The sequence below is a fragment of the Canis lupus genome, chromosome 10 (genome assembly GCF_011100685.1).
Source record: "Canis lupus familiaris isolate Mischka breed German Shepherd chromosome 10, alternate assembly UU_Cfam_GSD_1.0, whole genome shotgun sequence".
NCBI lineage: Eukaryota > Metazoa > Chordata > Mammalia > Carnivora > Canidae > Canis > Canis lupus.
The window spans coordinates 18,220,990-18,234,866 of record NC_049231.1 but is presented as its reverse complement, the minus strand read 5'-3'; the positions used below and the strand labels follow the sequence as shown (position 1 = coordinate 18,234,866).

At 52.5% G+C, this 13,877-nt stretch overlaps 1 protein-coding gene across 3 annotated transcripts in view; it reads left to right on the top strand.

Moving 5' to 3' along the window:
- The window catches only part of ZBED4 (zinc finger BED-type containing 4), a 29,720-nt gene extending 15,859 nt beyond the window's left edge, over nt 1-13,861 (top strand). For 2 of the 3 annotated variants that reach the window (XM_038550187.1, XM_038550186.1), the window contains one exon: nt 8,757-13,861. In XM_038550187.1, the coding sequence (XP_038406115.1) occupies nt 9,101-12,598 (3,498 nt within the window). In that variant the 5' untranslated portion in view covers nt 8,757-9,100 and the 3' untranslated portion in view covers nt 12,599-13,861. Of the gene's footprint in view, nt 1-6,834; nt 6,853-8,756 lie in introns of those variants that run through there. The other variant, XM_038550188.1, reaches the window with a different exon arrangement.
- Nucleotides 13,862-13,877: the final 16 nt, after the last annotated feature.

Genomic DNA, 13,877 nt, shown 5'->3' with positions numbered 1-13,877 from the left:
GCACGCGCGAAGGGCGCATCAGGTGCCACTCCACACCCCACCTTCACTCTCCGTTGTACTTGCCTCCTGCCTGCTCATGAGCCCCGTGGCTTGTGCTCCCCTGCCTGATGGACCCCCTGGCGCATCCCCTCCAGGGCAGGCCGCTGGCTGACACATGCTGTCTTCGATCTGTCTGATGGTCTGCTTAATTTATATCAATTTCTGTGGGAGGGACGCAGGGCAGCTCCGCGGTGGCGCGTCTGTCTTCGGCCCAGGGCGTGACCTCGGGGTCCTGGGATCGAGTCCCTAGTCGGGGTCCCCACAGGGAGCCTGCTTCTCCCTCTGCCTGGGTCTCTGCCTCTCTCAGTCTCTCGTGAATAAATAAGCTCTTTGAAAAAAACTTTTTTTTTCTGTAGGATTATTTTCACTGAGTATTAAATTCTAGTTTGGCCCTTTCTCCAGAACTTTGACGTATCATTCTTTTTCTCTTGGTTCACATCGCTTCTCATAAAAAGTCAGCAGTCTGTCTAATCTTTTTTTTTTTTTTCTTATGGGGACACCAGGGCGGCTCAGTCGGTGAAGTGTCTGCCTTTGCTTCCGATCATGATCCTGCAGTCCTGGGTTGACCCTATACTGGGCTCCCTGGGCAGCGGGGAGCCTGTTTTTCCCTCTCCCCCTCTCTCTGTGTGTCAAATAGATAAGTAAAATCTTTAAGAAAAAAAAAAACAACAATAATCTTTCATATGCAGTATTCAGTATCCAGATTTCCCACATTGTTTAAAAAATGTTCATATATACTTTGTTAGTTAAGGTCAGGATTCAAGTATAAATTGTTTGTTAAGGAAACTGGGTTGTTTGTCTTGAAGAATTTCCCATAATCTAGATTTTGCTGATCTCATCATTCTGGTGTTGTTTAAACACGTTCCTCTGTCCCTTGTAATTTTTATTTGTTTTATCTCTTGTTTTCAGCACATCTTAAACAAAAATCTTGGGTTTTGTATGGATTCTCAAGCCTGTGGTCCGCAGGCTTTCATTCGTGCTGGGAATTGTGTTGTCGGGCCGTCTTGTTCCCACAAGAACCTTTTGAGAAGGTTTTTAAACTACAGGTTCAATTTTTTTTTTTAAGGGAAGATCTTTTTTAAAGATTTTATTTATTCATGAGAGACAGAGAGAGAGAGAGAGAGGCAGAGACCCAGGCAGAGGGAGAAGGCAGGCCCCATGCAGGGAGCCCAATGCAGGACTCGATCCTGGGTCTCTAGGATCACGCCCTGGGCCGAAGGCGGCGTTAAACCGCTGCGCCACCCGGGCTGCCCAGGTTCAATTTTTTTTTTCCAGGTTCAATTTTTTAAATACATACTTGGCTTACCTCTTTATTGAGTTTCTATAACATGTGTCTTTCCAGGAATTTGTCCATTTCATCTAAGTTGCTGAATTTATTGTCATAAAGTTATTTGTGTATTTCCGTATTTTACCCTTCTTTCCTGTGAGGTCCAGCCTGGCAGCCGTCTTGGGTCCTGGTGTTGGTGATTTGTCTTCCATCTTCCTGACCTTTCCAAAGAAGCAGTGTTTCATTTCAGTGACTTCACATCTTTTCTCACTGTTGTCTTCTCTCGGTTTACTTTGGCATGAAATTTCCTTTCCTGTTCTTCCTGACTTTTGCCTTTGACCCTTGGCTTAATGTGGAAGGGTTATTTATTTGAAAACATTCCAGATTTTCCCAGATATTCTATTGTTGATTTCTTGTCAGAGACCTTTGATTTCAGTTCTTTCACATTCGTTGAAGTTTGCTTTACTGTCCTGAGAACAGTGGATCTTGAGGAACGTTTTGTGTGCATCTGTAAATAACATGGGTTCTATTTTTGTTGGCTGAACAGTTCAATAACTGTCAATTAGGTCAGGCGACAGTGGCATTTTTAAAGCTTCTATTGCCTTTGGTGACGCTCTCTCTGCCTGTTCAGTTGACTGTTGAATTAGATGTGTTGACATCTCTAATTGTGACTCCCTCGTCCCCCTCGTCGTGTGCGCGTCTGGTGACTTGGCCATTGTCCCTTCTCACAGAGTCCCTGTTGTCCCTGGTACGTCATCCTCAATCTCCATCTGAGGTTAATGCGGCCACTGCAGCTTTCTTGTGATTGGTATCAGCATGTGCACCTTTTCTGTCCTTTGGCTTCTAACCTGTTTGTGTCTTTATGTTTAAAATTTATTTCTTGGGGAGCCTGGGTGGCTCAGTTAGGTGATGGTTAAGCCTCTGCCTTCAGCTCAGGTCGTGATCTCGGTCCTGGATCGAGCCCTGTGTTGGGCTCTGGGCTCAGCCGGAGTCTGCTTCTCCCCCTGCCCCTGCCGCTCCCCCTGCTTTTGCTCTCTCCTGCTCTCTGTCTCTCTCTGAAATAAATCAGATCTTTAAAAAAATAAAGTTTGTTTCCTGTGAGTGATAGAGTTAGTCTTGATTTTTTATCCAATCTGACAATCCCTGCCTTTTTAAAAAAAGTTTTTCTGTGTGTCTAGGGAAACTCCCATTTCTCCTTAACTCACTCTCCAGTCACAGACACTTCTGGTCACGAATGTGTGGGTGCTTTTCCCCACCGAGACCAGGTCTCCAACCCCGCGGGGGGGCGGTCCTCCAGCTGCACTCACCTCTCACACCATCTGCCCAGAGCTTGTGTCACGTCCCGCAGGGAAGGGCTGAGTCCCACGGGGGGCAGGTCCCCGGGTTACCCACAGCCTCTGTCCAGCACGGCTCCATGGGACCCCCACGAGCCTTTCTGGAGTCCCACTGCTCCCCGGAGCGGCTCAGAGACCTCGGGGGAGCGCCCACTCCCCTCCTCATTGATCCTCAGTGACGGCTGTGGTGAAGGATACAGGTGAGCAGCGGGTGGAGACATGCAGGGCGGGCCCCAGCACAGGCGTCTCTGTCCTCGTGGAGTTGGGGTGCGTCACCCTCCCAGCACGCGGACATGCTCCCCAACCTACGGGTCCCCTGAACCCCATTTCCCATACGTGTGGGATTTTCATGGCGGTTTGATCACATAGGCGTGATCAGGTGTTCCCTGAACCCCCAGCCTGGGATCGCAGCTCGGCATGTCTGGTGACCATTCCCCACCCGGGAGCCCACCCAAGTCGCCTCATCAGCAGCAGACACTCCAGGCTCCCAGGAGGTCCCCGGGGTCTCAGGAGCTCCGTGCCGGGACCCGAGGGCAAAGACACACACGCGTGTTTCTCACATTATCCAGATTGGGATTTATTTATATTCAGTAAATCACACATTTAAAGTATACAGTCTGATGAATAAATATACATACACATTTAATCTTATTTATGTAGGTAAACAGCTGCTATCAACACTTCAAACCTTGGTGTGCACATAAGCCATATATGTATGTCTACATACAACTGATTTTCAACAAAATTACAAAGGCATTTATCCTTTGTTGAAAAGGAAGTCTTTTTAACAAATGGTGTTAGAACAATTAGATATTCATATACAAGCCAATAAATTTAAATATTTCAAAGATCTAAATATAAAACACAAAGTGGTAAAACTTCTAGAAGAGAAAACACAGGAGGAAATCTCTGTGACTAGGGTTATGCAAAGATTTCTTAGTATAATCCCAAAAGCACAATCCATTAAAAAACAAATTGGTAAATTGGATTTTATTAAAATTAAAGGCTTTTGCTTTTCAAAACACACTGTGAAGAGAAGACAAGCCTGAGACTGGGGGGAAATATTTGCAAATCACATACGTGATAAAGGGCTTGTTTGCAGATTCGTGGGGAGCTCTCAGAACTCGTATCAAGAAATGCCCAGGGATAGGGATCCCTGGGTGGCGCAGCGGTTTGGCGCCTGCCTTTGGCCCAGGGCGCGATCCCGGAGACCCGGGATCGAGTCCCACGTCGGGCTCCCGGTGCATGGAGCCTGCTTCTCCCTCTGCCTGTGTCTCTGCGCCTCTCTCTCTCTCTCTCTGTGACTATCATAAATAAATAAAAATTAAAAAAAAAAAAAAAAAGAACTGCCCAGCCTAGCGAGAGCACAGACAAATATTTCACGAAGAGCTGCGAATGGTAGATATGCGTGGAAGATGCTCAGTGGTGTCAGGCTTTAAGGAACACACCTCCAGTTTTTGTACATCTTAACACTTTTTTCCTTTCTTACTATTGCTGTTTAATACCAGCCATCCTGGTGGGCATGAAGTGATCTTAGTACTTTGGTTTGCACTTCTTGTAACGATTAATGACATCAAGCCTCTTTCCTTGTGCTTTTTGGCCATTTGTGAGTTGGGTAGTTGGCTTGGTTGTAGCAGTTGTCTTTCCTGGATATTAACCCTCTATCAGATATATGATTTGCAAATATTTTCTCTCATTCTACACCTTGTCTTTTCACCCAGTAGTGTCGTTTGATTCTCATGGTTTAAATTTTCCAGTTTTTTTTTCCTTTCTGTGTTTCCTCTTGTTTTATTTCCATGTATTATATCTGCATGTTATCATTTACCTCCGCACATTGTACCATATCTTTGTGTTCGTAATGCCTGTGTTAATATTCCTGTCTCCGGATTTGACCATCTGCGTCCTAGCTGGGTCTGTGCCCATCAGTGATTTTCTCCTAGTTAGGGGGTCATGTTTTCCTGCTTTTTTGTGTGTCTGGTGATTTTTATTTGATGCTAGCCATTTTGAATTTTACTTTATTGTGTGCAGGGTGTTGTTACATTCCTGTAAGTTCTGTTGAGACTTGTTTTAGGACATGATTAAATTAGTTGCAGTTTGCCCCTCTTGGGGCTTGTGCTGAGGCTGCGCTGGGGTGGCTCCTGAGAGATCTTTATTCTCAGCCTCCTGCTGAGTCTGTGCCCTTCTGAGGATTCTCCTTGCTGTTTCTTCTTGGGAATGCAGGCCATTCCCGGCCCTCTGAGCCCTGATAAATATTCCATTAGATAGTCCGTCTCCTATCTGTTTTCTGTTGGAGCCCCCTGCTCCGCTCCTGCTGCCAGCGTGGCCCTGACTGGAGCGACGGGGACGGACACCCTCGTCCGACCTCAGGACGGTGTTCAGTCTCTGTCACTGAGCAGAAGCAAACAGGGACTCCAGGCTCACATGTCCTTTATAGGGTTAATGAAGTTTTCTTTTGTTTATCATTTGCTGAGAATTTTTATCATGAATGTGTTGAATTGTATCATGTTTTTCCGGCATTGTTGAAATGATGGTGCGGTTTTTCATTCTCTGACTGTGGTGAATTATATTAACCTATTTTCAAATGTTAAATGAACTTTGCAGCCTTGGAGTAGCCCCGTTGGTACTACTGAATCTGATTTGTCAATGTTTTAAAAGGAACTTTCTTTTATTTTCATGAGTGTATTGGCTGTAATTTTAAAATCTTTTTCATTGTGGAGATTTTGAGCATACCCACAAGTAGAACCGTGGCGCGCATCCAGCAACGGCTGCCCTGTGCCTGTTCGTGAGCATCCGCACGTGCATGGTTCATGTATGCCTTCTGTCTGCCCCAGCACCAAACCAGATTATTTTGTAGGAAAGTCCAAACACCGTACCATTTCATGCTCCAAATAAATACTTTCTTAGTGGGATTCAAATATGCACTAAAGTGTTCACATTTCTCCAACTGTCCTCAGATTTTTTTTTAAGATTTTATTTTTGTATTCCTGGGAGAGACAGAGAGAGGCAGAGACACAGCAGAGGGAGAAGCAGGCTCCCTGCGGGGAGCCCGATGCGGGACCTCCTGTAGGACTTGATCCCAGGACCCTGGGATCACGACCTGAGCTAAACCGCTGAGCCACCCGGGTAGCTTGATTCAAGAATCTTTAATTCCTTCCAAAGGAAGCTCCCCGCCCATTACCAGCCCAGCCCCTGGCCTCTGCTCACCTCCCTGCCTCTGGACACCCCTCTCTGCGAACATTGCATGTGAATTCTGTCGCTCAGTCAGTGTGCGACCTTTAGTGTCCGGCTTCTTTCTTTGAGCTCGGTCCAGCAAGCTCGTCGTGGTTCCTCTGTCGCGGCCAGCACGGTCTTGCGGAGGTAGCGCTGCCACACACTTTTTCTGCTTGTGGATTACATTTGGGCTGTTTCCACTCTTTGTCTGTCTGATGCCACTCATGCACAGGTTCTTGAGTGACGACATTTTCATCTGTCCTCGGTATTTACACAGCAGCTGGATTGCTGTGGTGACTTTTTATACATTTGAGTAGCTGCCAGAGTGGTTTTCCAGGGGGGCACCCCATCTTCATCCCAGTGGCAGTGGGTGAGGGTACCGTATTTCCAGATCCTTGTCAGCACTTGTTAGTATCTGTCTTTTTGAGTGTCGCCATCCTGTGAGTGTCTCATTGTGGTTTTGATTTATGTAAACTTAAAATTGTAATTTTTAAAAAGTCTTTTCCAAAACTGACTTCTTGTTTCTTTTTTTTTTTTAATTTTAATTTATTTATAATAGTCACACGGGGCGGGGGGGGGCAGAGACACAGGCAGAGGGAGAAGCAGGCTCCATGCACCGGGAGCCCGACGTGGGACTTGATCCCGGGTCTCCAGGATCGCGCCCTGGGCCAAAGGCAGGCGCTAAATCGCTGCGCCATCCAGGGATCCCTGACTTCTTGTTTTTATAGTGTCTTATGTTTTGCTCATTTTTGTTTGGCTTCTGTACTAAAAAAAAAAAAAAATATATATATATATATATATATGTATGTATAAAATTTATATATACATGTAATTGTTCTTAGGAATTATGTAATTACACATATTGTTTTACAAACACAGGTCCATATAATCACTCTGTGCTCTGTGGTGACACCAGGAAGTCTTCGTTGTTGTAAACCTGGTGCTGCTGCTGGCTCTCGCTCCTGGTGGCCTGCTTCCTTTGTGCTTACTGAGATCATATTTGTAAGCTAATTTTTCATTCTGAGTATTTGCCTGAACTTTGTGCAATTCATTATTTGGGATGTTTTCTGAAAAACGTGAATTTGCTTCTGGCAGGAGCTAGCTGCTTGTGAGGTGCGCACACTGTTTTAGGGTGGCTGCACTTTCTGCTTTGTGCAGCGGGCGCCAGGTGAGCCTGGCATTTCAGCATTCGCGTTGGTTGTGTGCTGGTTTGCAATGGCCCTGGGCCGGCCCCGCAGCCTTGCCTCCTGGCCCTCGGCCACGGCTCGCCTGGCTGGGGTGGCCACCTGGGTGCTGCCTGGGGCCAGCCCTGGTTGGCGGTGCTTGGCCTCCTGGCGGGCATGTCCATGTGAACATGGTGAGAGAACCGTGCGGCCGAGCGGGCGAGTCCAGGGCCGAGGCGGTCCTGGGCAGGGGCCGAGGGCCATGGGGCCCGCTGGGCAGGGTGTGGACGGCAGCCCTCACCGCTCCATCGTGCCACCCAGTGCCCCAGGTGCAGGCCATCCTCACGGCCCCGGCGGCCGTGCGGGGGCTCAGGGACACGGAGGGCAGCCAGCTGGCCCCGGCGGGCGAGGCGCGGAGACCCCCGGGGCTTGGGCTGCCCTGCAGCCGCTGTGCCGCTGGATGCAGTGTCCTCCCCGCACTACGGCCGAGGCGCAGTTGCCCGTGCCGGCCCGGCCTCGGGTGCTTGAGGCGGGTGCCCGGTGTGCTTCAGCCTCATCCAGGCCAGCGGGGGCGGAGGCGGGCGGGGGCAGGCGCGGGCCAGGCAGTGAGCGCATCGTCCCCTTGGCGGCTTGACCCCGCAGGGCCTGCTTGTGCCCGGCCCCAGGCGGCGGGGCAGCCGCCGAAAGACCCCACGGGTGAGAGCGCTGGGCTGCCTGGAGGGCCGCATGCTGGTGGCACCTGGTGCCCCGACACAGCCCTGGGGCCGCTGTGTGACACGCGCCCCTCCCTGCCCACCCTTTGCTTCTCCGTTTGAGTCCTCCTCCTTGCTGGTGTTTATGGGGTGCTGGCTGAGCCGGCGGCTCGGGAAGGGGGGGGCGCCTTCGGGCCCCACCGGCATTCTGCTGCTGATTTATGGGTCGTGTTAATTGTTTCTCTCCCGGCTGTGTTTACACTAAACCCCTGGTCCTGTAGGAAGAAACAACATACATCTATAGTAGGTTTCTAGAATCTATTTTCATATGTCAGCATGTTCCTTCTGCCATCTCTGCTGCCGGGCGCGGGGAGGCCCCGGTTGCTGTCGTCTCAGGCCTGTCCATGCGCCGCTGCCCGCACATCCCTCCGTGTGCACCCTGTCCCCGGCCCGTGTGCCAGCCCGCCCCGTCCCAGCCTGTCCTGCTCACATGCCTGCCCCGGCACCGTTGCACACTGGCTGCGAGCGTTCACTGTGGTGCAGCGGTTCCCGGGGCCACTGTCCCGTCCCAGTGCCCGTGTCACGCGGCGGTGCCTGTGGAGTGGACAGGTGGGACCCGGCCAGACACGGGCTCCCTCTTAGGTGTTCAGCGTGTAGTCTGTGAGTTGGTTGTGTCCCAGGCCGGTGGGGTTTGGTCCCCACTTGGTACATTAACTCTGAGAGCAAAGTGACAGGAAAGCGGCTCTCGGGGGCTCTGGGCCCCGCGGGACCCCTCAGCCACCGGCCGTGGTCAAGGTGTTCTTGTTCCCCGGTCCTTGACCAGTAGGTCCTTGACACTTCAACTCCTGTCTTTATTTTTCGCTTATTTTGTAGTCCTAGGGCATTTTCCTCGTATAAGCAGATTGTGAGATGTCAAGGAGCCAGTGCTCTGGATTTTACCTTTGGGTGATGGAACTTTCCTGGGCGTACTGAGGCCGGTGTCACCGTGACGGGTCGGTTGGAAATGTGCGACTTAGGTCAGCGCTAACCTTGATCCCGTCTTCTTTTACAGATGATGCCGAAGGGTCATTGTGCTGTCCAGGCGACAGCGGCCCAGTTCCCAGGACAAGACGCGGGTCTCCGCCGCGTCAGTTGGTGTCTGCGCCAAGAAGCAGGTCGTGGCGAGGCTGCGGGCAGGTGGCGCTCTGCGCCCTGAGGTGAAGTGGCCTGCCCTCCAGCCAAATGCCCTCTTCAGTCAGATTTATCATCAGCCACATTCACACGCATCTCGAAAGATGGAATTATTTTTTAAGAGCTGAAGATAACGTACATTTGGGGGCACAGATGAGGCTTTGGATCAGGTTTTCACCCACCTAAGAGAACAGGAGGAAGCAGCCAGAGTAGTTATGGTCAGTCATGGAGAACAACCAGGAGACGCGTCCCAGAAGGGATGGTGAATTTGTTTCTGATAAAATAAATTTTAAAATAGAAGAGGAAGATGATGTTCAAATCCCTAATCCCAGTTTGGAAGGAGTGGAGTTTAAAGCGGAGCCGGACGGGAACCGGGCCGAGGGTGGCGGGGGCCGGGCGGAGGCCAGGGGGCCGCCCGGGAAGTGCCCCGCTGCCGACCAGGAGGAGGAGTACGGCTCCCTGTTCTCCCAGTACAGCAGCACGCTGTACGACGTAGCCATGGAGGCCGTGACGCAGAGCCTCCTCTCGGGCCGGGCTGTGAGCTCCAGGAAGAAGTCTCCGGCCTGGAAGCATTTCTTCATCTCCCCACGGGACAGCACCAAGGCCATCTGCACCTACTGCATGAAGGAGTTCAGCCGAGGGAAGAACGAGAAGGACCTGAGCACCAGCTGCCTCATGAGACACGTGCGGAGGGCTCATCCCACGGTGCTCGTCCAGGAGAACGGCAGTGTGCCGGGCCTGCCCTCCCTGTCACCCCCTCCTCTGCGGCTGCCGCCGCAGCCCACCGACCCCGGGGACCTGGGCGCCGTGCTCTCGCCCGTCAGCCTCGCCCCGAAACTGGCATTAAAGGCCCCGTCCCCCGATGACATGATGGAGGAGTCCACGTCTGCGGTCTCCTTGGAAGAAACCCCCTCTGACGCGCCCGCCTCTGACAAGTACGGTAGGGAGGAGGCCCCGGGGGGCCCGCCCCCCATGCCCCCCCTCCCCTGCGAGGACAGCGCGGAGAACGGGGCGGAGAGGAATCCCCCGCCTCCCAAGAGCACTTCGGGCTCCAGGAGGCGGTCGGCTGTGTGGAAGCACTTCTACCTGTCGCCCCTGGACAACTCCAAGGCCGTGTGCATCCACTGCATGAACGAGTTCAGCAGGGGCAAGAACGGCAAGGACCTGGGCACCAGCTGCCTGATTAGGCACATGTGGCGGGCACACCGCTCCATCGTGCTGCAGGAGAACGGGGGCTCGGGACTCCCGCCGCCTTACGCAGCGCCCCCCACCCTGCTGCCCGCCCTGCCGCCGCCCGACGGGGACCCGAGCTCCGTGTCGTCCTCTCCTGGAAAGCTGGTCCAGGAGTCCCCTTCTGCGTCCTCCTCCCCTGACCGGCTGACGGAGGACCTGCAGGTGCACCTGCACGCCGGGGACACGCTGATGGAAGACGCGTCGGCGCTGTCCTCTGACGACGTGGGCGAGGCCTCGCTGGCGTCCTCCCCCGAGAAGCCGCAGGCTGGCGGGATGAGCCCCAGCCTGCTGGAATGCGGTGCCGTGTTCCAGCAGAATAAGAAGGTCATGAAGAGGCTGAAGTCGGAGGTTTGGCAGCATTTTTCACTGGCGCCCATGGACAGCCTCAAGGCGGTGTGCAGACACTGCGCTTGCATCATCAGCCGGGGCAAGAGGGGCGACGTGGGTACCAGCTGTTTGATGCGGCACCTCTACCGACGCCACCCAGACGTCGTGAGCAACCAGAAGGGCTCTCTGGGTGCTGGGTTGGCAAATTCTCCGTACGCCACCTTGGCTTCTGCAGAAAGTTCCTCCTCCAAGTTGACTGACTTGCCATCTATGGTTACGAAAAACAATCAGGTTCTATTTCCCGTTAACAGCAAGAAGACCTCCAAGCTGTGGAATCACTTCTCCATCTGCTCCGCGGACCCCACCAAGGTGGTGTGCTTGCACTGCGGCCGCACCATCAGCCGGGGGAAGAAGCCCACCAACCTGGGCACCAGCTGCCTGCTGCGCCATCTGCAGCGCTTCCACGGCAGTGTGCTCAAGCCTGACGTGCCCAGGGCGGCGCGGGCCTCCTCGCCCAGCCTCCGCGGGCCCCTGAGCACACAGCTGTCAGGAGCTTCCTCCTTTGACGACACCAACGAGAAGTTCTATGATTCTCATCCAGTTGCCAAAAAAATCACAAGTCTCATAGCTGAAATGATTGCACTTGACCTCCAGCCATATTCTTTTGTAGACAATGTTGGCTTTAACCGGCTGCTCGAATACTTGAAACCTCAGTACTCTTTGCCCTCACCTTCTTACTTCTCCAGGACAGCCATCCCAGGCATGTACGATAATGTGAAACAGATCGTCCTGTCACACCTTAAGGAAGCGGAGAGCGGTGTGATCCATTTCACGTCCGGAATATGGATGAGTAACCAGACCCGCGAGTACCTGACGCTCACCGCCCACTGGGTCACCTTCGCGTCGTCGGCCCGGCCGTACTGTGAGGACCACCACTGCTCAGCCCTGCTGGACGTGTCTCAGGTGGACTGTGACTACAGTGGCAACAGCATCCGGAAGCAGCTGGAGTGCTGGTGGGAGGCCTGGGTGACGTCCACTGGCCTTCAGATTGGGATCACAGTCACCGACAACCCGAGCATCGGGAAGACGCTGAGCGAGGGGGAGCGCGCCAGCGTGCAGTGCTTCAGCCACACTGTCAACCTGGTCGTCAGCGAGGCCATCAAGAGCCAACGGATGGTCCAGAACCTCCTCAGCATCGCACGGAAAATATGCGAGCGGGTCCACCGGTCACCGAAAGCGAAAGAGAAGCTGGCCGAGCTGCAGAAGGAGTACGAGCTGCCCCAGCACCACCTCATTCAAGACGTCCCATCCAAGTGGAACACGTCATTTCACATGCTTGAGCGACTCATAGAACAGAAACGGGCGATTAACGAGATGTCCATCGAGTGCAACTTCAGAGAGCTGATCAGCTGTGACCAGTGGGAGGTCATGCAGTCCGTGTGCCACGCGCTGAAGCCCTTTGATGCCGCGAGTCGGGAGATGAGCACCCACGTGTCCACGCTCAGCCAGGTTATCCCCATGATCCACATCCTCAACAGGAAAATCGAGATGCTCTTTGAGGAGACGATGGGCATCGACACCATGCTGAAGTCCTTGAAGGAAGCCATGGTGAGCCGGCTGGCTGCCACCCTCCACGACCCGAGGTACATCTTTGCCACGTTGCTGGACCCTCGCTACAAGGCCTCCCTCTTCTCGGAAGAGGAGGCGGAGCAGTACAAGCAGGATCTAATCAGGGAACTGGAAGTGCTCAATTCTACCTCAGAGGACACACCTGTTTCCAACGGGTGTGACCCAGGCTCCCCCTCGAAAGACGCGGTGGGGGAGGAGAACCTGTGGTCACTCATGGCCAAGATGACGAAGAAGGGCCCCAGGGAAAAGACGAAGGTGCCCGAGGACATGGTGCTTGCGTATCTGGAGGAGGAGGTGCTCGAACACAGCTGTGACCCCCTCACCTACTGGAACCTGAAGAAGTCGGCCTGGCCGGGCCTGTCCACCCTGGCCGTCAGGTTCCTGGGCTGCCCCCCCAGTATCGTACCCTCTGAAAGGCTGTTCAGCACACCCACGGAGAACGGTGGCTTCGGCCAGTCCAGGCTCACGATGGAACATTTTGAAAAACTGATCTTCTTGAAAGTGAATCTTCCCTTGATATACTTTCAGTATTGACACTCACAGCGGAACCACCAGGCCACAGCTTGTCGCTCACCTGGCACCAGCCGTCCGTCCCGGGGTGGCGGCGCGCTCCGGGCGGGGCCGTGCGGGGTGTCGCAGCCGGCACCCCGAGGCGGGCACGAGCCTCCCCGTCCAGCGTCACTGTAATGTCTACGAGTGCCTTACTCCCCGTCCTGCAGGCCGGGTGTCACCGCGGGCTCCCCACGGGCCCGCTAGGAACAGCCTGTCTTGCCGATGATGAAATACGATGATTAGGGTTTCATTCATAACTGTAAAGTTTTTTTAAAAGTTGGGGGTTAGTAATTTGTCTTACTAGAAGGGCAGAGGAGATGTAAACAATTTTATTCTCTAGGCTTTTTATTCAATTATGTAAAAACCACGAATCAGGTACTGTATTTTAGTTAAAGATTGCTTTAATTCAACAGAACAGCCTTTATGGCTGTTAAGTGAATTCTGTAAATAGGAGGTGGAGTTCAAGCCATCCTGGCTGAGCAGTTTCTAACTGCAGGCTCTATGTCAAGGAGTACAGAGAATATTCTGGAACATAACTGTTGACCGCAACAGAGGTGTGGCATCGGAAGAGGAAACTAAGACGTGCCCTGGAACGTCGGTTATGTAGCGATCTGGTTAAAGAGCACGTTCCTGGTCTGTGCTCCCCATTCAGGTTTTACGTGGTCGGCTCACGCGGAGGCCCCGACCTGGGTCACGAGCCCGCGCGAGGGGCCGTTCACAGCAGGCCCGCGAGGATGCCCCGCCTCGGACCTGCTGTCTCCACACCAGGAAGCTATCCTTTGAAATTTGTGCACTGACCCCACTGACCCCAATTTGATCAAATTATGTATAAAATTCTTTTTACAAGAGATGGCTCATCAACAGGGAGGAGACCGCTGTACCGCAGTGTAAGACTAGCCTTAGGCGTTTAGCTTTTTTATATATATGATAGGGAGGACCAGCCATCGCCGCCGGGTGTGAAGCCCGAGGACACAACGCGGCGTCCGTCGTCAGAGTCTTTTAACAATGATCTCTCTTCAGAAGTTTTGCTTCCACATCTAGAGAAGGGTTCGTTTTCTTATTTCAAACCAATTAAATACTCTGGATGAAACAAGTTACTCATTTGCCTATGACCTTTTAGAAAAGTTGTTTTGTTAAAAAAAAAAACTGTACCTGTTATTAATCTGGATTTGCATTGACTATGTTTTAGTGTATTTATAAATGGTGAACTCAGTTTCTGAAATTAAACTTTTTATTTGCAATTTTCTACTGCTGGAGGACA